General features: G+C 41.2%; 1 protein-coding gene across 1 annotated transcript in view; it reads left to right on the forward strand.

The window, feature by feature from the left end:
• ADAMTS17 (ADAM metallopeptidase with thrombospondin type 1 motif 17) overlaps positions 1-23,891 on the forward strand; it is a 389,768-nt gene that overhangs the window by 201,617 nt on the left and 164,260 nt on the right. The window contains exons 11-12 of the mRNA XM_038746936.1: positions 14,232-14,333; positions 15,602-15,747. Coding sequence (XP_038602864.1) covers positions 14,232-14,333; positions 15,602-15,747 — 248 coding nt within the window. The remainder of the gene's footprint in view (positions 1-14,231; positions 14,334-15,601; positions 15,748-23,891) is intronic.

The raw sequence follows: 23,891 nt of genomic DNA on the forward strand, positions 1-23,891 counted from the left end.
TGGTTGGACACAGTCCCTGTCCCGCAAGGGGCTCACAGTCTTAATTCCCATTTTACAGAAGAGGTAACTGAGGCACAGAGAAATGAAGTGACTTGCCCGAGGCCACACAGCAGACAAGTCATAGAGCCAGGATTAGAACCCATGACCTTCTGACTTCCAGGCCCGTGCTCTATCCACTACGCCATGCTCCTTACCTAAATTTTCCAGACACCATCTCCTTTAATTCAACACACTCTGCCCAGCTCAGAAAGTGTAGCACCAATATAGGCATCAACTAAAAAAGAAAGGTTGAAGTCTTGGGTTCTATTTCTGACAGATTCTCTATGTGACTTAACAAATATAGTTTCATGCTTCAGCTTCTATGACTTTTGGTATAACCTATGAAGGTGCTAATATAAAAATCAATGAACTCATCAGAAAAATGAGAAGACTAACTTATTTCATGTCACGTTGGATGTTTTTAATTTCTATACCATGTGAGGAATAGCCCTATAATAATATTACCAGTTCCAGATGATTCTCTTGGATTTTGCAGGAAACTGGGTTGATTATTTTTATTTGAGTCTAAAACAAGAAGGTTGCTATTCTTTTTTTCCTCTTTAGTTCTGTTTGCTGGGCTGGGATTTTCAAGACAAAAAAAATGAACCTGACCTTATGCCTGGATAACCCAGACCAATTTATAGTTATTGGAGAGCATGGGCATTTTTGTATGGGCTGCAGACTGGAACTAGGTCAAAAGACATTCTAGTGCTACATTTAAAAATATTAGGAATTGCATGGAATTGTAAACTTAAAATATGGAAATATAGAGTAATAAAAATGGTCAAATCCCCAAAATGTTGGTCATTGGCTATTTTCTCATTCATTTGGCGGTAGGTGGCAGTGAAAAGCAACATAAAACTGCCGCTAGATCAGAGAGCCTAACAGAATAAAATGGAAGATTCCTACAGCTCAAATGGCCACCTGCACAATTAACCAGTGGACTCATGTGTAACAAGTATTGCAGGACCTCACAAGCCCACAGGGGCCCCAGACTGCTTTAGCTATCTTTCTTGGATTCCCCCTTTTGTCAAACATTTGAGGAAAAATCTCTTGTAATTTTCCCAGTGTGGTCTGAATTCATTGCACATATGCCTTTGTGTGTAGGTTTCTGCTGCCTTGCCATGGGGAGAAAATATCTGACACTAATCCCCATATTCTTCAGACATGGTTCACCATTCTGCCTTTTTGATTGCCTAATCAAATTTCCAGAGTATGTCAATCGTTTCCCTACCACAGAGTAATTTTCAGTTAAGTGTAGGCATGGAAGATGAATGTTTCCTTTCCATCTACAAACATTGGTTCCACATCACTGCCGGCTGGGAGGTAAAGAAGTGGCCCAATATTTAGCACCTCAGGGAATCCGCCATTTTACATTGAGGAAACTCTGAAATAGTACTGAGCACTCGTGTGGTCCAGTGCACTCTATTAGGTGCTTGGGAAGTGGAAAATAAAGACATGACATAGCCCCTGATGACAAGGAGCTTGTATTTAAATGGGGGGCACAAATATAAAAATATTTGTAAATACAGAGTTTCAAAATAAATAAAAAGAACATATATGATGTGTTTAAAGGAGGGTGTGACTAAATTCACATGTGCTTGAATTTGGGTGATAGGATGATATGGCTCAGGGTCCTGGTAAATTGATGGGGCAAAGCTTGTTGGAGGAGGTATTTAAAGAGGGATTTTTAAGAATGGTATTTGTTAATTGCTTACTGTTTGCCAGGTATTGCACTAAGCACTGGGGTATGTACAAGTTAAACAGTTAGGGGCAGTCCCTGTTCCACATAAGACTCATAGTCTTAATCCCATTTTAAAATGAGGTAACTGAGGCACAGTAAAGTTAAGTGACTTACCTAAGGTCACACAGCAGACAAGTGGTGGAGCTGGGATTACAAGCCCGGATTTGACTCTGGGGAGAGTGTGGTCTGTCCGATATGGGGAGTGAGGGAATTCAAATCCAGAGGAACTGGGTGAGCAAGGAGTCAAAACAAAGACATTCAAGAGCAAGGACGAGATAGAAGGTAGGTTTAGGATGAACAAAGATTGAGAGTTGTGGAATTGCAGGAAAACAGAGCCAGGTGGGATTAGGTGGTGGAGAGCCTTGAACCAGATTGTGAGTAGTTTTTGTGTGAAGCAAAGAGACATGGGAGCCACTGGAGGGTTTTGAGGAGAGGAGAGTTATGGGCCAAATGAAGCTTCAGAAAGATTATTTATGCAGTAGCATATAATATGTATTGGAGTTAGATGAGTTTGGAGCTTGGGAGACCAGATACAATAGTCTAGTCATGACAAGACCAGAGTTCATTCCAGGGTGGTGGCAGATTGGGTGGGGAGGACAGGGAGGATCCAGGAAATTTTGCACAGGAAAAAAAGGCAGGATTTGGCAGTGAGCTAGGTGTGAGAGTCGAACTATAGTGAAGACTCGAGGATGAAGCCAAGGTTCCGGGATGAGGCAGATGATAGTTTTGTCTGCAATATGGGAAAGTTGAGAGTGGGGTTAGATAGGGATTGAGGGAAGATGAGGAGTTCAGTGTGTTATGCTGTAGGACTCAATTTTTTAAATGGGAGTACCCAAAATGAATAGCTCTCCCTTGCCCAACATTCGACCATTTGTGGAATGGACTTTTAGTTTGGAGATGGCACTGCTGACAGCAAGATTGTATCTGTGTACTAAGAGGATTCCTTGGCCATGATTTTTTAATGGTATTTAAGACCTTACTATATGCCAGGCACTGTATTAAGCTTTGGGATAGATACAAGGTAATCAGGTTGGACACAGTCCATGTCCCAGATGGGGCTCACAGTCTAATCCCCACTTTACAGATGAGGTAACTAAGGCACAGAGCAGGTAAGCGACTTCCCTAAGGTCACACAGCAGAGAAGTGGCAGAGCCAGGATTAGAACCAAGGTCCTCTGACTGCCAGGCTTTTGCTTTTGTCCTTTGCTAATTGGAGGAAGCAGACACCAACTGAGAAGCAGCATGACTCTGTGGCAAGAGCCTGGGCTTGGAAGTCAGAGATTGTGGGTTCTAATCCTGGTTCTTCCACTTGTCTGCTGTGTGACATTGGGCAAATCACTTAACTTCTCTGTGCCTCAGTTCCCTCATCTGTAAAATGGGGATTAAGACTGTGATCCCATGTGTGACAGCCTGATTACCTTGTATCTACCCCAGTGCTTAGAATAGTGCTTGGCACACAGTAAGCGCTTAACAAATACCATTATTATTATTATTATTATTATTATTATTAAGGGAAATGGTATATCCCTCCATGAGCAGGAAATGCACTTGAGTTTTTGAAGTAGTGGTGATATTTTTAGCTGAGGCACCCACAGTCTTTCCCTTCTGGACCCCCTGTGCCCAGCTGCAAGCATTATACCGCAGCTTGTAGACAGAACAAGTGCAACTTGAGATCATGAAAAAAAATACCCATCTCCAGAACATCATCAAGCTGCAAACGTTACTCTTCCCTCACCCATTTCCTAAGCCAGCACTGAGTATGAATTTTAGAGTGGCTTAGTAATGACCAGGAACCTTTTCTTCTTTCTTTTAAAAACTGAGGGAAAAGCAAAAATGAGAAACAAAAATAAAGAATGGGACAGCAACAACAATAAATATGCAGCTTTCTTGGTGGTAGTAGTAATAACATTTGAATGTCCATTGTACAGTGCAATGCAATGTAAAAAAACATTTGGGAAAGCATAACAGCTACAGAAGACATATTTCCCTTCTGCTAGGACCCTAAACTTTAATGGAGATGACAGATCTAAAAATATTTACAAATGTAGTAATCAGAATAAATTAAATGAATGTAGAGATGACTAAATATAAATACATAAGTCCTTGGGAAGGGTACCGATAAGTACATAAGTGCTAGAGATGGTTGAGGGGTTTATGCAACTTGGGGTGCTGGGAATTACTTGAAGACCTGCTTGAGGAGGTGACTTTTCAACAGGACTTTTAATATGGGGTGGGGGAGGTTGACGGGATGTTGGATTTAGGGAGGGAGTTCAAAGCCCTAAACATGGTGACATGGTGAGTTAGGTACAGATAAGTTTGAGAGGAGCAAAGAGGGAGTTGGAGAGTAAAATATATAAGGTGAATATGGTTTGGAAGTAATGGAATTTATTAAGTGCATATTATGTAAAGAACCCTAAGAAGCAGTATTTCCTAGCAGTAGAGCAGGTGTCTGGGAGTCAGAAAGACCTGCATTTTCTCCCAGTTTCACCACCTGTCTGCTATGTGACCTCGGGCAGTCACTTAACTTCTCTGTGCCGCAGTTACCTCATCTGTAAAGTGGGGATTAAAATTTTGAGCCCAATGTGGGATATGGACTGAGTCCAACCTGATTAGCTTGTATCTACCCCAATGCTTAGAACAGTGCCTGTCACATAGTAAGCACTTAACAAATACCATAGAAAAACAAACACAGTACTAAGCCATGGGAAAGAATGCACAGGTGGGAATTAGACACATTCCTGGGTTCGCAATCTAAAAATTAAAGGATGGAAGAAGGAACTGGCAAAAGACACGTAAGAAGTGAGGAAACACAACACTAAGGCTTTGTGACTTTGTGTTTCCTCTCTTAGAACAGCTTAGAATACTGCTTGACACAAAATAAGTACTTAAATACCATAATGACAATAAAAATCAAAAAACCAATATTAGTGCAGTAGATTGAGCACTGGCCTTGGAGTCAGAAAGACTTGCAATTTACTCCCAGCTCCACCGCTTGCCAGCTGTGTGACCCTAGGCAAGTCACTTATCTTCTCTGTGTCTCAGCTATCTCATCTGTAAAATGGGAATGGAGATTATGAGCCCCTTGTGGGACAGGGGATGTGCCCAAACTGACTAGCTTATATCTATCCCAGCGGTTAGAAAAGTGCTTGACACATAGTAAGCTCCTAACAAATACCATTATTACTAGTATTGTTATCAATGTAACTGGTGGAGCATAATTTCTGTAACCCCTGCAGCAGAAACAGTGGATACCAGAGCCTTCCTGAGGATTTGTGGAGGCAAGAATGTGCTTTGTTTGCTTTCCTCCTTGGTGGAGGATAGGTTGGGATGGAAGCTCTTGGTGACGTGGAGGAGAGCTTGTGCAGGTTCCCTGGGAGGCAGTGTGGTGGTCCAGTAGAGTATGCCACCGCAGACCCTGGGTGTCGGGGTAGGAAGGCAGCAGCCGCGGTGGCGTCTCTCAGCCATCTTTTGGAGAGAGAAGCCTGGGAATTGCTCTGGAGCAGCAGCTATCTGGTGGAGAGAGAAAAAATCAGTATGCTTCTAAGTTGAGAAGGAATTATTGAAATCTGCAAGATCATAAAGAGTGTAAACCAGGCAAAGGAAATACAAATTATGACAAAGTCATTTCTACCTATGCTTGAAAGTGATAGATTTCCCTGAATGCACTTTACATCTGCTTCTCATCACATATACAGTAACATTTTTAAATTATTGTAGTTATTAAGCACTTCTTATGTGCTAAGCACTGAGGTAGATAATCAGGTGAGACACAGTCCCCGTCCCACAAGGGACTCACAATCTAAGAGATATGGGGAGTAGGTAATTGGATACTGTGAGTTGATTGAAACTAAATCTGTCCAAAACCTGGCAGGAGAATCCGTGGGCATGAATATGTCAGGAGAGGTCTTCTATGATGGAATGGGAGAATGTTTCAATTACACTCAATACAAGAAGGACAGAATCACAGTAAATTCTTGATTATCTGGCTCCATCTTTGGTTCGGGTAAACTAGATAATCAATAAATATAGAAAATTTAAAAGGATGAGGTGTGCCTATGGGGGTTCAAAGGTGAGTCATCCTCAGCTCAGCCTGTCCAGTGGATTTTCTCAGGTGGTGGATTTGGAGGTTTCTCAACTGTCACACTATCATAGCAAGGATTCTGTCCTCTGACTCAGCTGCTTCTGTGACTCAACACTCAGTAAGCATAGTGGGTGTGCAGCCAATGTGCAGCCAAGTGGGAGAGGAGATTCTTTACTATCAAGTTTGCAGTGTTGACGCAGAGCTTGGCACAATGAGCCAGCTCTGATGTGCAACTCTCCCAATGAAAGTCAAAAACTCATCTACTTGGGAGCCATCACACCTGGTATCTAGATGGGAGGAGTCCTTGTTTGTGATTGACCATGCTCAATGTGTGCTGGGCCCCTTTGTCTCCCTTTCCGCCCTTCCCTTCTCCCTTACCATAGCAGTGGCTCTAACCACTGGACTGTCCAGGAGGGTCACAAGAAGCAGTCAATCATTTATTGAGCACTTACTGTGTGCAGAGCACTATATTAAGCGCTTGGGACAGTACTACATATCAGAATTGGTATTCATTCATTCAACAATATTTACTGAGCACTTACTGTGTGCAAAGCACTGTACTAAGCGCTTGGGAGAGTACAGTACAACAACAAACAGGCGCAGTCCTTGCCCAAAATGAGCTCACAATTTAGAGGGGGAGACAGACATCAACATAAGTAAATAAATTACAGATACATATACATATATATGTATATACATATGAACTGTGGAAATGGGAGGGAGTATGAATAATGATGATGAATTAAGAGAGCATGTCAGGGAGAAGCAGAAGGGAGTGAGAGAAGAGGATAGGAGGGTTTAGTTAGGGAAGGCTTCTTGGAGGAGATGTGCCTTCAAGAAGGCTTTGAAGTGGGGGAGAGCAATTATCTGCCTGATTTGAGAAGGGAGGGCGTTCCAGGCCAGAGGTTGGTTGTGGGTGAGAGGTCAGGGGTGAGATAGATGAGATTGACATACAGTGAGAAGGTTAGCATTAAAGGAATTTTGTTTACAGGCTGGGTTATAGTAGGAAAGTAAGGACGTGAGGTAGGAGGGGGCAAGGTGATTGAGTGCTTAAAAGCCAATGGTGAGGAGATTTTGTTTGATGTGAGGGAGTTTTTGTTTGATTGTTGGTAGACACTCTCTCTGCCCACAACAAGCTTAATACAGTCCTAGTACAGTGGTCTGTGCTCTGTAAGTGCTCCATTAATTGATTGATTGTAAAAAGAATGTAGTGGAAATGGTCCAATTTGATCACTCTAGTTTTATTTATTTTACATTTTAAACTACATTTTAAGAGGAGTTATGAAGAAAAAAATAACCCCAAACTACTTTTCATAGTTTTTTTAAAAAAATTTTTGACCATCCTCCTCTTTAAACCTCTGTTGTACAGTATGGGACTAAGCTTGGGGATCAAGTAATATCATTGTGAATAACTATAACAAATTATAAATGCAAAGCAATTAAAATCAAAACTTTTTTTGAGTGGCCACGTAGTGCCTAGCACTGAAGATTTAGACATGAAGAACTATTTGTTCCCCATACTTGGATTATGAGCCCCTATGGGACCTGATTATCTTGTATCTATCCCAGTGGTTAGCACATAGTAACCACTTAGCAAATATCACTATTATTTTTATCACTATTGCAAGAGATTTGGAAAGGAGCTTTCCAAATTACCCAAATTAACGTGTAAAATCCTTCCAGTGTCTCCTACTTTCAAAAGTGGTAGAGCTGCCCTCCCCTTTCAGGGTTGCATCTGGGGAGTTTCCAGTACTCTACCAGTCCCACTATGGGAGGGAGAGTCAAGCAGAGACATAACCATTCCATTCCTTCCTTGGGCAGTGGCTAGTGAATGGAAGGCACTTTGCTATAAGTCAAAACTCACCTCTGCTGGGTAACAGCGGCATGGGAGAGATTCAAGGGTGGAGACTCAATTTTGCCGTGCGGAAGGAGGCAGTGGTAAACCACTTCCATATTTTTACCAAGAAAACTCTGTGGATACACTAACAGAATGATTACAGGTGGAGATGGGGCATTCTGGAAGAGATGTGTCCATGGTGTCGCTGAGGGTCAGAGATGACTCGACAGCATAAGACAAGACGAGAGCTGCCCTTTGTTTTAAAAGACAGTGGGATTCCATCCTTGAATGCAAATGTAGGTGAAGAGACCTCTTCATGACCAGCCATCAACTTCCCATTTATTTATTCTTATTAATGTCTGTCTCACCCTCTAGACTGTGAGCTCATTGTGGGCAGGGAATGTGTCTACCAACTCTGTTGTACTATCCCAAGCACTTAGTACAGAGCTCTGCACACAGGAAGCCCGCAATAAATACGATTGATTGACTCATCTCTCTTACTACTACTTTCTTATATTGTTTCAGGCACCTCCCTTTAATTAATTCATATCTTGAACTGGTAGGCCAGACTTTTATGCTAAGTACGTTTAGCCTTTACAGCAAGGGGAACATCCCCAGTGTCTCTTCGGGAAGAGTGGTTCAGCAGTACATAACCTTAGGTCTTGCGTCCATTTCTTTTAACAAAACCCAGGAGAGCTATCAATTCCCTGTCAGAAGTTGTGGGAAATGATCTCTGTGATATTTCCCATATTATAAGTTACCTTTTTAGAAATAAAAAGCCAATAATCCTGCCTTCTGAAAAAGCATTCCACATTTAGAAGTAGTTTGCTCCTCTATGCATATTAATCAAGTTGGTTTCTCTTTGCCTTCTGCTTAATAAGAAGAAGGAACAAAAAAGCATTCCTAGGTACCTGGAATAAAAGCAGGTGGATCTTTAGTTAACCTACCCTTGATGGGTATCAGTAGGGGTTGTGCAAAAGAGATCCTAATCCCATTTTTCTGAAATCAGTTAATTGCTGTGAAGCCTGCTTGGTATGGTAAGGGGAGAAGGCAAAGTTATGTCTCCCAATTCAGGGGACCTCATTTGGAAATTCCAACACTGCAAATACAAGAATTCAGCATACAAAAAGCAAGTTGGAGCCCCATATGATTTCCAAGAGTCCAATGTAATCCACATGGTTGCCCCCCCGCAACTTCTGCCACTCCGGAATATTACTTTTCAAGTGCCAGAATTTTCCCTTTTGACAGCTTCCATCTGCCTTATTTTCCATTTAATAGCAGCTTTAGTTGAAAAGGATACAACCTCTGTTCAAATGGAGTTAATAAAGTGGTAAAACATCTTGGTAACATACAGCACCAAGGCTGGTAAATGAAAGCTTGTTGTAGCACGATCCATATCACATATTAAATGCAGAGTCCTCATGACAAGTACCCAGAGCATTTTAGTGGTATGGCAACAGAACACAGCACAGGCAAGTAGTTACCAGTTTTCTTTTAGCTGTTTGCTGAAATAGGTTCTGTATTTAGTAATGAATCAAAAGCACGTTTATTACAAAATCCTATGTTTACCATCCTCTAATGATGGGAAATAGAACATCATATAGATAACTATTTTTATTGGAGTAATTATCCCTTGAAATAGTGATATGAGCATATGTTGGTATGCCTGTGAGTTCATTGCATCTATTTGTGGGATGGAGAAAAGTTTCTTTATTGTTTCTAGTTGGAACTCACTTCATCTTGTAACCCAAATTAGGGAATTCTAGAATTTATATTTTTATTTTAACACCATACACCTACTTGGACATAATATAACAAAATATGCCTTGATCCCTGTAACTAATGAGAACTCCATGAGTTATAAAAGGCTATTTTGAAATATTCCTAATCTGCAATTTGTAGATCCCTTTTACTACTGTATTAAAATTTTTTGTTGCAAAAATAATTAAACTCTAATGGCATTTCTTTTTTCATCTTTATGTCACATTTAAAACGTTTATACCGATATTAATGTATATTGATGTTCCTGATAAGCATGGTTCAATGGACTCAAAGAAATATGCAAAAAGCAATGTGGGGAGGGGAAAAGAAACAGATTTAGAGTAATCTGTGTCCATAAGGAGCTAATTTAAGGCACTGGATATGTAGTAAATGCTTCCTGTGGCATTTACTATTTGGTAATCAACCAGTGGTATTTATGAAGCACTTATTACGTGCAGAGCTCTGTACTAAACGTTTGGGAGATCACAGCACAACAGAGTTGGCAGACGTCCCCTGCCCCACAAGGAGCTTAACTAATATCAAATTTGAAGGCAGGAAATCAGAGTGAATCAGAGTAGATATATGGGTTTGACAGAGCTGATTTCCAGTGTTTTATGAGTTGAATAGGGACCATCTCTGTATGTTGCCGACTTGTGCTTCCCAAGCACTTAGTACAGTGCTCTGCACACAGTAAATGCTCAATAAATACAATTGAATGAATGAATGAATGAGTGAAGCAACAACTGCTCAGAGCTCAATATCAAAGAGGGCGATGGTCAGTGTAGTGGTGCAAGCACAGCATTAGGGCAGGCATGATGTCAATCAGTCAGTCATACTTACTGAGCACTTAATGTGTGCAGAGCACTGTAATGAGCACTTGGGAGAGTAGAATATAGCAGAGTTGGTAGAGGGAGAGATATTAACCGCTAACTCTTTCTGCTTAACAGTTTTCTGAATTAAGGTTTTAGTGGTTATGTTAACTACAAACAGTTCTTTGGGATCCTAGAGCACTTTCACTTCAAGAACTCACAGCACTTTGGAAACACAATGAAACGTTGAGAAGCAGCATGGCCTAGGAGAAAAAGCATGGATCAGGGTTCTAATTCTGGCTTTCCCAATTGGTTGCTGTGTAATCTTGAGCAAGTCACTTTACTTTTCTGTGCCTCAAGTTCCTCAGCTGTAAAATGGGGATTAAATCCCTGTTATCCCTCCGTCTTAGAATGATGAGCCACATGTGGGACAGGGACTGTGTCCAACCTAATTAACTTGTACCTACTGCAGCGCTTAGAAGAGTGTTTGACACATAGTAAATGTTCAACAAATACCCTTAAAAAATCCTCAAAGATATTCGTTGTACTGATTTTATTTTAGAAAATATTTTCCCAAGAGAACCAGGGAAAAAAGCAATGGTCGTGGTCTTTTTTCTCCCCACTTCAATATGTCAGTGGTGATGCAAATTGTGCATTACCCATACTCTTTAAAATTAGAATTGAAAACAATTAGAGGCTACCGTGTCTTCATCTAGCTGAAGAGTTGACTACTCTGTTTACTATAGAAAGGCATAGCTAGTTCCTTTCCATTCAGAGCTTCTTAGGCTTCATTCTGTAGGTATATGCACACAAGCCATTACTGAGTTGTGTATGGGAGAGAGAATCAGATTTCTTTTCCTAACGAATATCTTGTGTGTTTACCAAAACTTTGAAATAACACAAAATAGAGCCTACAGATCATTTCATCCAGTCTATGCTGCTGAAGACCCCACTGAGTTGCGAACATCCTGCAGAACTGTACTGGGATTTCCACCATATGGCCATGTCTCTGAATGATCATTATTGTGGGTTTAGTATTTCCATGGAACTTACGTGATCATGTAGCAGGCCTAGAGCAGTTTGTATTGGATGAATGCTTTACGTTTGTTTTCATTCGTCATTCCTCACCACAACCCTCTGAGGCAGATTGCTGTTGTCATGCCCATTTTCTGTGAAGGAAATTGAAGCATAGCCAGGGTAAATGGTTTGTCCAAGCACCCACAGGGATGTTGTGAAGACAAATGAGATAATGATGTGAAAGCGTTTTTGAAAATAAAATCACTATATACATTCAGGGGATTAGTGAATTGTGTTGTTTTTGCAGAAAAGCAAATAGAGAATTGGTATTAGAATTTACATCTTTGGATTCCCACTTTGTCCCTTTGTTATTATGAAAAAATACTTTTTCAGATGACCTAAAATTTGTATGAAAAAGAAAATACAGTAAAGTTCCTAGGTATAATAACACCATGTTTAGCCCAACTTCCTTTTTCTTTTTCTTAGTGGCATGATTTATTTTCACTACTTATCAGATCCCACCACCACATAAATATGCTCTGGTGTATGTGTCAGTTTGTTCTCACGCACACATGCACATGCACACACTTATATTACATTGTTGAAGAACTATAAGGTTAAAGTGTGTTGAATCAAACTATTTAATGAGGTGCAATAAATCTTTACAAGACCAGCTGGCACTGAAGTTAAGGCTCTCATCTTTTTGCCATTACATTAAAATGTGAACAATAACAGAGAAAAACTTAAGGGTTTTTTTTCTACACAAATATATAACATTCCATTCAAAGCATCAACTTCTGTGGGTCACAGATCAGGGCAGGCAAACTGAAAGGTGAAAGATCTAAGTAAGGGCATCTCTTCCTCCTTTGTTTTCATCCTTCTATTTTTTTTTCTTACAAATTTTTTTATCTCTACAAAATAAGGACATCTCTTTCTCCTTTTGGTTTCATCCTTGTATTATTTTTTTAATCCCCATAACTCCTAAATTTTTTGCATTTTGAAAAGCTAGAATTGCAGTTCCCAACCGTACAGATGTTTAAAATTACTTGTGATTCCACTGTGCTTTGAACACATGCATGTCTCCAGACAGGAACAGTTAAAAGTTGGGGTATAAACATTTCAGGTTACATAACATTGCTTCACACAGGTTTACCCAGGGAGTCTTGATAATTTAAACTGTATCTTGAAAAGTTCAATTGGCCTACCAATTCATCCTCTGATGTCCCAAAAACTGAATTTTGTGTTCTATAACTATCACTATTTATATATGCTTAGGTTGTATTCTTCCACAAAATATGTGTTCATAACTCCGACTTTTGGATATGATCTGTAGACACCTAATCTGCATGGAGATTTTAGTTCCATTCATAATTCTTCATGCAGGTTGTTGTAAGTCATTTTTAATAGATCCTTTCCAAAATGGTAAGTATGCTTTAACACACTGGCACATCATCAGACACTGCAGGAGGGCTTCTTGGACAGTGCTTCCCATCCAGTGGGCCTTGGAATGCCACTGAACCCGGGAATCATTCAACCACTAGAATTCATTGAGCACGTACCAAGGGCAGAGCACTATACTAAGTGCTTGAGAGAGTACAATAGCATTAGTAATAATAATAATAACAATCACTGTTATTATTTTACTTGTTAAGCATTTATCATGTGCCAAGCACCATTCTAAGTGCTTGGGTAGATACAGGTTAGGTTGGACACAGTCCCTGTCCCAGATCAAGCTCACAGACTGAGTAATCCCATTTTGCAGATGAAGAAATTGAGGCACTGCGAAGCTAAGTGAATTTCCCAAAGTCACACAGCAGGCAAGTAGCAGAACCGGAATTAGAACCCGGGTCCTCTGACTCCTCCACTAGACCATGCTGCTTCCTGAAGCATCCAGAAGCAGTGTTGCCCAGTGGATAGAGCACAGGCCTAGGAGTGAGAAGGATCTGCCTTCTAATTCCAGTTCTGCCACTTGTCTGCTGTGTGACCTCAGGCAAGTCACTTAACTTCTCTGTGCCTCAGTTACTTCAACTGTAAAATGAAGATGAAGACTATAAGTCCCATATGGGACATGGGCTGTGTTAGCTTGTATCTACCCCAGCACTTAGTACCAATGCCTGGCACATAGTAAGCACTTAACAAAATACCAGCAAGGAAAAAAAAATTCTGCCCTAGGATTTCCTTGGCCTCTTTTTGCTATTGCATATTCTTTGACCTTCAAAAATGTGTAAGGTGATGTAGCACCAGATTAAATTACTAATATCCTTTGTATTAACTGTATCATAGGGAAATTAGGAAGACATCTAATTACTGACTACTCTATTGACAGGCAGTTCAAATCATTTAAATCATGAATTTTATTTGATTGAAAACAAACCAGTTCCCCAGATGATTTCAGTTACAAGTCTCTCATGTCTTCCCAAATCCAAGTGGTTTCAGGCCTGACCTAGGGTGGCCTTTCAACCAGTGGAAAATGTTGGCTTCCAGATAAGACATTGCATGTCTTTATGTTCCGAAGTTTTGTTTTCAGAGCCCAGATTTCTTCCACTTCAACTCCTGTTGCCTAATCCCACTGGCTGAAAGCAGTGCCCAAGATCCCAGGGGTGTGGGAGGAGAATATAAGGGAGGAGAGGGTTCATTGGTTCCTCTCCTTCCCGAATGCAGATGCACCCTAGATTTTTTTTCCTTCCCACCAGGAACCTTTTCCGTATCTTTACAATGTCCATACCTATGTAATAGAATTTTGGGGTTGGCAAAGAGGTGTCCAGAATTCTCTAGTTCTGACAGTGGCCTCCTTACTCAGATCCTTCAAAGTTTAATGGAAAGAAGTCACCAACTATGACTGTGGACCCATTCAAGGAAGCTTTGCTTCCAAATTGTGCAGGTTTTGAATTGTTAGCCCAAAACTCCGAATATAGTGACAGTTCCCTGTCCTTTTGGATTTCAGCATTTGATGTGCGCAGGCCTGTGGTGCCTTGTGGAAGGAGACACATCCTGCAAAACCAAGCTGGATCCTCCTCTAGATGGCACTGAGTGTGGAGCCGACAAGGTAATTCAAACCCTAAGATGCTTTTCCCACCTTTTTCCCTTCCTTTCCTATTTCCATTTCTTTCTAAGACAACTCACTGGACTTGGCAGTCTCCAAATCGCCTCATCCCCTTCCCTAACCCTGCTCACAAAAACACACTGAAAAGTGCTTAACTCAAAAAATATGTCTTCTGAATTATTGGGCTGTCGAAGAAATGGAGCCAACAGGACTTACCTCTGTTTCGTTTGTTCATCATCAACGTTTTTAAAGCTCAGACCACATCATGAACCATTTTGATAAGTCTATTGCCTTGGAACTTACTCACATTTTCCTAAATGAAAGTAAACCTGAAGCAGGTTGAAGCTCAGATCAAAGCATCTGGACCTACTAATTGCAAATAGCCTCCATCCACTATTCATAAAAGAAAATTAGAAGTGTCCTCAATAATACATTTGCAAATATTTATTTATTTATTTATTTTACTTGTACATATCTATTCTATTTTATTTTGTTAGTATGTTTGGTTTTGTTCTCTGTCTCCCCCTTTTAGACTGTGAGCCCACTGTTGGGTAGGGACTGTCTCTATATGTTGCCAACTTGTACTTCCCAAGCGCTTAGTACAGTGCTCTGCACACAGTAAGCGCTCAATAAATAAGATTGATTGATTGAAATATACACCCTTGGTGGGTTCTCTCGTGTAGAGAAGCTCTTCTTCAGTGCAGTAAAACCTCTTAGTGCCAAAGATGTTGGATATAGCTATTTTCTAGTATTCAGACATCATGGTCAGCTAATCAGAGCTGTTTACATTGTCTAAAAGTAAACTATTCTCATTTAGACCATGTTTTCCTGTAACATGTGGGATAGTTTCTTGACAAATCTCATGCTTAGAAATACTCACCTTAGAGTCGTGTGCCATGGCTGATGACATGTACATATGCACAGCTGTTTCTTCTAACACTGTATCCTGTTCTGTCCAGATGTATATAAGAAGAATATTCCCTAATTGCATTATGGATGTATTTAGTTTCCTACATTAGACTACCCCAAAACATGAAAAAGGCAAGAAAATGTTCATTTTCAGAGAAGCAGGACAGAAAGGGTCTTCATCCCCCTCTATCCTCCCTAATATTTGAATGATTGAAGGCAGGGATCCAGCACCAGAATGACCAGTAGCCCCTGTCCAGAGTTTTTCACCCGCCCACCCCTTCAATATATTTGTTCAGCATTCATTCCTTGTGAGAGTGACTTGCCTGGTGACTGTCATGCAAATTATTGGTACTCTGTTTCAGTGGTGCCGTGCTGGGGAGTGTGTCAGTAAAACTCCCATCCCGGAGCATGTGGATGGAGACTGGAGCCTATGGAGCCCATGGAGTATGTGTAGCAGGACTTGTGGGACAGGAGCCCGGTTTAGGCAGAGAAAATGCGACAATCCCCCGTAAGTCCTCTCTTTGCCCGTGGCATTTTTTTTTTCCTAAATTGATCCTATTTTAAGATTGGAGCCTGAATGAACAAAGAGTAAATGTGTTGGGGGAAATGAAGCAGAATCTTGGTTGGCAGTAGTATGGCTATGTCAAGAGGATTCCCAGCATGTTTTCATAGTGCTTTGGACATGCATCTATAACAGCCTTGCAGTTAGCTCTGTGTGTGGGGAGCCAGTAAAAATGTGGGATGGCCCGATATTGAAGAATGCTGGTATTTCTTTTTCTATCTGAATCCTACAGGCTTTGGAATATTAAACACAAATTACAGCTTGGCTCCTTTCCTGGTCTTATCTGCAAGACTGAATCCTAGAGTCTGAGAAAGAAAAATCTTTGTAGGCAATGAAACCAAGCTGGCTGCAGGACAGAGAAGCGGCTATCCACCGCAAAAGTTAGAAATGCCAGGCCAAATATAGGAACCTGGTCCTCGATGACCCCTCCAATATATGCGTGAAGGGACATTTTTGTACGTATGGACTTGTAGACATGTGATAAGCTATTTGGAGGTTCAGTTTGTCATTCATTCTTGGATTTTAGAAACCTTCACTATGTGGTCATTAATATTATGAACATTAATATTATAAATGATTATATACTGATTATATGCCCTTACTCTGCATATGAGCTTTGCAACTACATGAATTGTAATGACATGAAGGAGGCCCTTGCAGATATTTGTCCAAGTTTGGTTTATAGAATTAGAAAGGTAAATTTATGCAGAATTGAAAGTAGTAATAGCTTATTTGTTGACTGATGTTTGTTGATTACGTGTATGAGTCTTATTGTCCCTCTTTCCAGAGATCCTGAATCTGTTACAAATTCATCCTCCTTCATTCTTTATTTGAAGCAGGGCTTTTGCATAAAAAATATATCTGGGAGTCATTTAAATCAATTTAGCATCCCTAAATCAATAAAGCTGAGCAGGGAGCTTGAATCTAGGGCAGGAGTTACAAAGGTGGCTGAAGTGTTCAGAGTGCTAAGAAAGTAATCAGGGAAAGCTTTATGGAGGAGTTGGGATTTTAGGAAGGATTTGAATATAGGGAGAGCTGTGTGTGGTTTGTCAGATGTGAGGAGCTCCTAGCTGAGGAAACAGAGTGAGCAAAGGGTTGGAAATGGGTGAATCAAGAGTGAGGTACAGCTAGAAGATTGGCTTGGGAAGAACAAAAGACAGCAAGTTGGAGAAGAGCAGAAGAGAGCAGCTAATTAAGATGGGACCAGGTGATGGAGACCCTTGAAGCTAATTGTAAGGAGTTTTTGTTTAATATGAGGAGACAAAGGAAGCCACCATAAGGTTTTCAGGAGAGGAGAGATCTGGGCTGAGCATTGCTTCAGAAAGCAGCAGGGTATATTATAGACTTGAGGGGATAGAAGCTGGAGACTGAGAAACAAGCAAGGGGGCTAAGGAAATATTTTGTTAGGATGGTAGCAGTTTGGGTGGAATGGAAGGAGTGGGTCTTGGAAATGTTGTCTAAGGAAACCGCCATTTTTCAGTGGATTGGATGTGAAAGTTAAATGATAGCCAAAAGCCGAGGACTTCTGGAACAGAAAGCTTGGTGAACCTAACCTAGATGGGAGTGTCAGTGCTAGGGCTGAGTTTCAGGGAAATTGAGAAGTTTGTTTATTGTCAGGTTGAGTATGAGGTGCTAGGGACTGAGTTTAAGAGGAAAACTGAGGCACTTATTGCCTTGTTGAGTGTAAAGTGCTGGCAGGACATCCAAGGGGAGATGTTCTGGAGACATGAGTTGTGGAATTGCTGTTCAGAAAAGAGGTCACAAAAGCACATTTCCTCCAAGAGACCTTCCCTGACTAAGCCCTCATTTCATCTTTTCCTACTCCCTTCTGCATCACCCTTGCACCCTTTGTCCTCCCCTCCCTCAGCCTCACAGCACTTATCCATAATTTATTTATATTAATAATGTCTAGACTGTAAACTCACTGTGGGCAGAGAAGTTGGAAACAAACTCTGTTATATTGTACTTTCCCAAGTGCTTAGTACAGTGCACTGCACACAGTAAACATTCAATAAATATGGTGGACTGATTGAGGTCAGGGCTGGAGAGATAGATTTGAAAGTCACCTGCATAGAGGTTAAAAGGCTTCCAAGAGAGTGGTGTAAAGCAAGAAGAGGAGAGGACCTAGAACACAGGTTTGGAGGATGCCCGCAATAAGAGAGATGAGCAGAGGCAGAGGAGGAGTCAGAGGGAAACTGAGAAGGATCAATCAGAGAGTGGGGAGGAGAACCAGGATGGTACTGTTAGCCTGAAAATATTTTGAGAAGGAAAAAAATAGTCCAGAAAGAGGATGGAGACTGTAAGTTTCTTGAAGGTAGGGATCATGTATATTGAAGACATATCAGAAGCACCATGGCCTTGTGGATAGAGCATGGGCCTGGGAGTCGGAAGGTCATGGGCTGTAATCCCAGTTCTACCATTTGTCTGCCCTGTGACCTTGGGCAAGTCACTTAACTTCTCTGGGCCTCAGTTCCCTCATTTGTAAAATGGGGATTAAGACTGTGAGCCCTATGTGGGACAGAGACTGTGTCCAGCCTGACTATCTTGTATCTACCTCAGTGCTTAGAACAGTGCCTGGCACATAGTAAGCAAAATGCCACAATAATAATAATAATTGTTATTATTATTATTTATTAACTCTACAGTACTCTCCCAGACACTTAGTACAGTGCTCTGCACAAAGTGCTCAGTAAAAGTTATTGATTGATTGTCAAAGTCAGTGCATAGAGAGGATCAGGATTCAGTATAGTTCTTTGGACTTGGCTATAGGAAGGTGATTGCTGACCTTGGAGTGAGTAGTCTCATGGAGTGAAGGGATAGAAAGAAAGATGGCAGAGAGACAGATGTGAAAGTGACTTTTCCCACCTCCTGCTCCTTCCTTCTTTCCTTTATCCCATTCTCCTGTCACCAGTCTTCAAATTTACATACAGAGACCAAGCCATCCAGAAGCAGGTGTCCACATTTTCCTGCTGGTCAGCTGCATAGATAAATCTTGTTTTCCTGCATTTTTCTGGATCTTCTCTAGGATGTTGGAAGCTTCAGTAGTTGCTTGTTCCCAGTTTTGGAGTCAGCGATGTGAGTCTGGGATGGCAGGGCCAGGGTTTAGGATTTTGGAAACAAAACAAGGAAGATTGACCCCATTTGTTTTTTTTCAGCAACATCAACTCCCATGGAGTTGACACCTGTGCTAATGCTCACTGGTCATGAATGCTGGTCGCACCTCATATATTACTGGCTTCCAGGAAATGGTGAACTATAAAAATCATGGCCTATCTAAATGACCTCTAGGCCCATTGCAGCAGGAGATCGGGGAATATTCATTGAAATTTAATGCTGTTTCAGGATTAAGACACCCAGGAATCTGAGTGCAATTTAGAGGATGGAACTTTGCAAGAGACAACCTGTAGCCAATCTTCTCCTTAAATGAAATGGTGTATGGGATCATTAGATAGTCATTGGAGTCCCATAAGTACATAAATAGAAAATTGGGGGAAGGCACCAGGAGCACATTTGCTTGGAGCTCAGTGGTGCAAATCGTGTGTGTGTGTGTGTGTGTGTGCGTGCACGCATGCGCGCGCGCCCACGTGCTCTGTACATACCCAGAAGAGAACTGGCCATTACTGTAACCTTGACACTTCTTGAAATAATTCTCTAACCTATTTGAACAGCAAAAGCTGACAGTGAGTCTAAAGCACCCTGAATTATTTAGCAGCAGCCTCCGGTGCTTCCAGAAGACATGCAGAATGGTGACAGCGATTTTTATTAAGTCTAGGCTGGAGTTTACAGCTTTGCTTTTCCAGAGGGAGTTGATTTGGTGATTCCTATAAAGTACAGCTGATTTGGCACCATGCAGCCAGATGGTTGACCAAAACAAAGTCCATTCATTGTCTCACTCCTTAAATCACAATGTTTGCTGCCTCTGAGATTTCACAATGATTTTAAAATTCTTTTGCTTATGTACATTCCGGACTTAGCACACATACGTGACATCCTTTCACTTTATATTCCTGGCTGCTTTCCCTGTTCTTCTGCAGCTGGTTTATTCACTGTCCAAAAATATTGGCAAGAGGGTTCTCCTTTTTTCCTTTTTTTTGCGTCTTGGTCTTTTCAGCTATTGGAATTTTTATTTCTTGCCAGCTGACATTGAGGCCTTGGGGACTATCAGTATTTTTAAACCAGTTGCTTTACTTGTTTGATTTGGCCTTTCCTTCTGTAATTTGTGTGGCTGTCTGTATGAATTACCTTTGACTGATTGCAAGGTAGAGAATTGTGCTAGTCTTTGACCGGAACGCAATTCCCTTTGTTTCTGAAAAAGAGAAAAGAGGACAAAAGCCTAGAATGCCTTTGGAAGGAACTGGAAGATTAATGGAACTCAATATGTGGAAATGGATTAATGTTCCTACACAGTGTCACCATGGAAGATACATAGGAGGGAGAAACAGTAAGAATCTTAAAATAATCTGTGCAGCAATAGGGTGGATTGAATTTATGTGCCTGTAATTGCTTTTAGCTTCTACCGTGAAACCCCCATATGTGCGCCATAAATGTGCCAGGGAAGCTGGCATTCTCAAGCATAATTGTAAAAGTCCAAGCCCAATACATTTAAAAATAGGTTACACATGTTACTTGAATACCTTTCAGATGAGACCTGCAAACCAAGAATAGATATTTTAAAGCCTATGCCCCTGGCCTTGCTTTGGAGGGGTCACACATCATAACTAAGGGTGTATCATGCAAAAGCCTTGGTCCCTGGGAGTCCTGCTGCCCCACTGGCTTATTAGAAGTTTCAACAGGTTGGAATTATTGTTATATTCTTATTCACTGATTTTGCTCTTTGTAACCTAGCTAAGCTCCTCCTCTTCCATATTGCATCAGCCACCCCCACCTTCCAACCACCACCGCCAGCACCACTTTTCCCCTTCCCCAAAACCTCTGCATGTTTTCCAAGCCTCTCAGAAAGCGACAGAGCTTTCAAAAAATGGTTGTGATGCTATTGCTCTCTCCCCTTCTCTGTTACCGTCCTGGACCCCTCCATAGTCATTTCTGATGGCTATCTAAACTGTCCTTAACTTGCATTTAGACAATAGTGGAGACAAACAGGTCCATATATAATAATAATACAATAATAATAATGATGATGGCATTTGTTAAGCACTTACTATGTGTGAAGCACTGTTCTAAGCGCTGGGGGGGTTACAAGGTGATCAGGTTGTCCCATGTGGGTCTCATAGTCTTAATCCCCATTTTACAGATGAGGTAACTGACACTCAGAAAAGTTAAGTGATTTGCCCAAGGTCACACAGCAGACATGTGGCAGAGCCAGGATTAGAACCCATGATCTCTGACTCCCAAGCCCGTGCTCTTTCCACTGAGCCACGCTACTTCTCTATATATGCGTTTCAAAGTCTTGGGCACATCTGAGTACTCAAGTGCTTGCCTGAAGCATGTCCTTAAATAACCTTTTCTTGGGTTAAACGTTTCCCAGCTGCCTATCAATCAATCAGGGGTATTGAGCACTTTTTATGAGCAGAGCACTGTACTAAGCACTTGAGAGAGTTCAGTACAACAGACTTGGTAAACATGTTCTGTGCCCACAAGGAGCTCAGAGTCTAAAGGGGGAGACACACATTAATATAAATAAATTATGGATATGTGCGTAAGTGCTGAGGGGCTGAGGATGGGGTACAGGACTAAGTGCCTAGGTGGCACAGAGGAGAGGGAAATGGAAAAAAGAGGGCCTATTCAGGAAAGACCTCTTGAAGGAGATGTGACTTAATAAGGTTTTGAAGGGAGGAGAGTGGTGGTCTGGCATATATGGAAGGAGAAGGAGTTCCAGGCCAGCAGGAAGATGTGGGAAAGTGGTTGGCAGTGAGATAGACGAGATCAGGGCACCATGAGCAAGCTGGCGCTAGACTTGTAAAGTGTGGGGCTGGGTTTTAGTACAAGATCAGTGAGGTGAGGGAAGAGGGGCAAGCTGGTTGAGTGCTTTAAAGCCAATGGTAAGGATTTTCTGTTGGATGCAGAGGTGGATGGGCAACCACTTGAGACTCTTGGGGAGTGGGGAGATGTGGACTCTAAACTTTTTTTTTTTGAAAAATGATCCTGGCAGCAGAATGTCATATGAACTGGAGTGAGGAGAGCCAGGAGGTTGGGAGATCTGTGCTCAACAAATATCATTCATTTAAAGAGTCATCTTTCCCTGTAGAGTGACACTTCATAAGAAGCTCAGAGCACTTAGAACAGTAGAGTTAAACTGTTCTATTTCCAAATCCTCACCTGACACCACTCTAACACAATAAAAGTTACAAACCTTGGAAAGAACCTGTCTTATAAATCATTCCCAAAAAGTAGAGGTTAATGATGTCCATTCTTTATCTCCAAGGTTAAATCCCTTGTTGTCTAAGATTTAAAGGTTTCTCTTCAGTCACAGAAAAACCTCTCTGCAGAGACACCTTTATTTTCACTGCTCTCTCCTCTACTAAAATGATCAGTCTCTCCTCCCTCTGTAACAGCAATATTCATTTCCATGGCCCACATTAATTAGTCTCTGATTCAAGCTCAGATTTATTCTCCCCTTTACCTTCTTTTTCTTGCTCCCTTAATCTATTTCGTTTCTTCAAATTCCCCCTAGGCCTTCTTAACCTCAAATAGTGAACTGGTTTCTAGGAGAAACTAGATCGACATGCCCTCGTTATCCCTCTTAATTGGGTGGAAGTGTGAAATGAAGTGTAGTTTGTCATGTCAGGATTCAAAAAAATGAAGAGAACAATAGAGCTACGTTTTTAATTCTTAGAGTACAGTCAGCTCTTGATAATTCATCAACCAAATATTCCAATCTCCTTGATTCTCATTCTCTTTGTTTACTGCCCATTTTTGCCATTTCACTGCTCATCAATTTCAAACTGGAACTAAAATCAGTTCATGTCCCATCTGCCAACAACCCTACTAGCATATTTAATGGGATGTGGAGTTGAAGTTAGTGACTCTGTAAGTTTTGAGGATTTATGCAATTGTAGCAGTCCAGTAGTGTTCTGGAAGTGCTCACAGCAATATAACATACCTGGAAACGACGTGTGATGTGAGTGGATGATAGGAGGATGTGTGAGGTAAGTGGATGACAGGAGATCACTCAAGCAGCAGCTTCATGGTGAAATGAGTCACCTGACAGCAGGGAGGGCAGAAAAACCTACACAAAGTAAGCACTCAATAAATACGATTGAATGAATGAAAAACTAATTTAAAGCATAGTGTCAAGCAATGCGACATAATAGTAGACTGTTGAGGGACCATGTAGTAGACATATCAGCCTCTTGGGCAGTTCTCCACAAACAAAGGATTTGCAAAGATTGGAATATCAAAACACTGAGGCAAAAATGACACAGATCATGTATGAGGCAAACCTAGATAAAATAGAGAAGCAGCATTGCCTAAAGGTTAGAACACAGACGGGGAAGTCAGAGGACCTGGGTTCTAATCCCGGCTCTGACAATCATTTGCTGTGTGACCTTGGGCAAGTCACTTAACTTCTCAGTGCTTTAGTTCCTCAACTATAAAATGGAGGTTAACTATTTGTTCTCCCTCCTATGTAAACCTGGAGCCTCATGAAATACAGGAACTGTGACCAACCACATCTCATACCTACTCCAACACTTAAAACAGTGCATGGTACATGGTAAGTGCTTAACAAATATCATAAAAGAGAGAGAGAGAGATGTGGGCTGAGTGACAATCCAGGAAGATGATCTTTGCAGCAACATATAGTATAGGTGGGAACAGGGAGGGGCTGAAGGCTAGACAACCAGTGAGGACTCCCCCAAGTGCTTAGTACAGCACTCTACATATAGTAGGTGCTTAATAAATAGCATTGATTGATTGAGAAAGCTAATGGGATAGTCTAGTAGGAAGAAGATCAGAGCTGGCAGCTCTAAGCTGTCAACAGTTTGGGTGGAGACGAAGGGATGGATCAAGAAGTTGTTCTGGAAGAACAGGCAGGATTTGGCTGTAGACTGAAATGTGAATTTTGAATGATAGTGAAGAGTCAAGGATAACACCAAGTTTCTGGGCTTCTAGGAGAGGGAGGATGGTGGAGT

This window comes from Tachyglossus aculeatus, chromosome 5, assembly GCF_015852505.1.
Source record: "Tachyglossus aculeatus isolate mTacAcu1 chromosome 5, mTacAcu1.pri, whole genome shotgun sequence".
NCBI classification, from domain to species: Eukaryota; Metazoa; Chordata; class Mammalia; order Monotremata; family Tachyglossidae; genus Tachyglossus; species Tachyglossus aculeatus.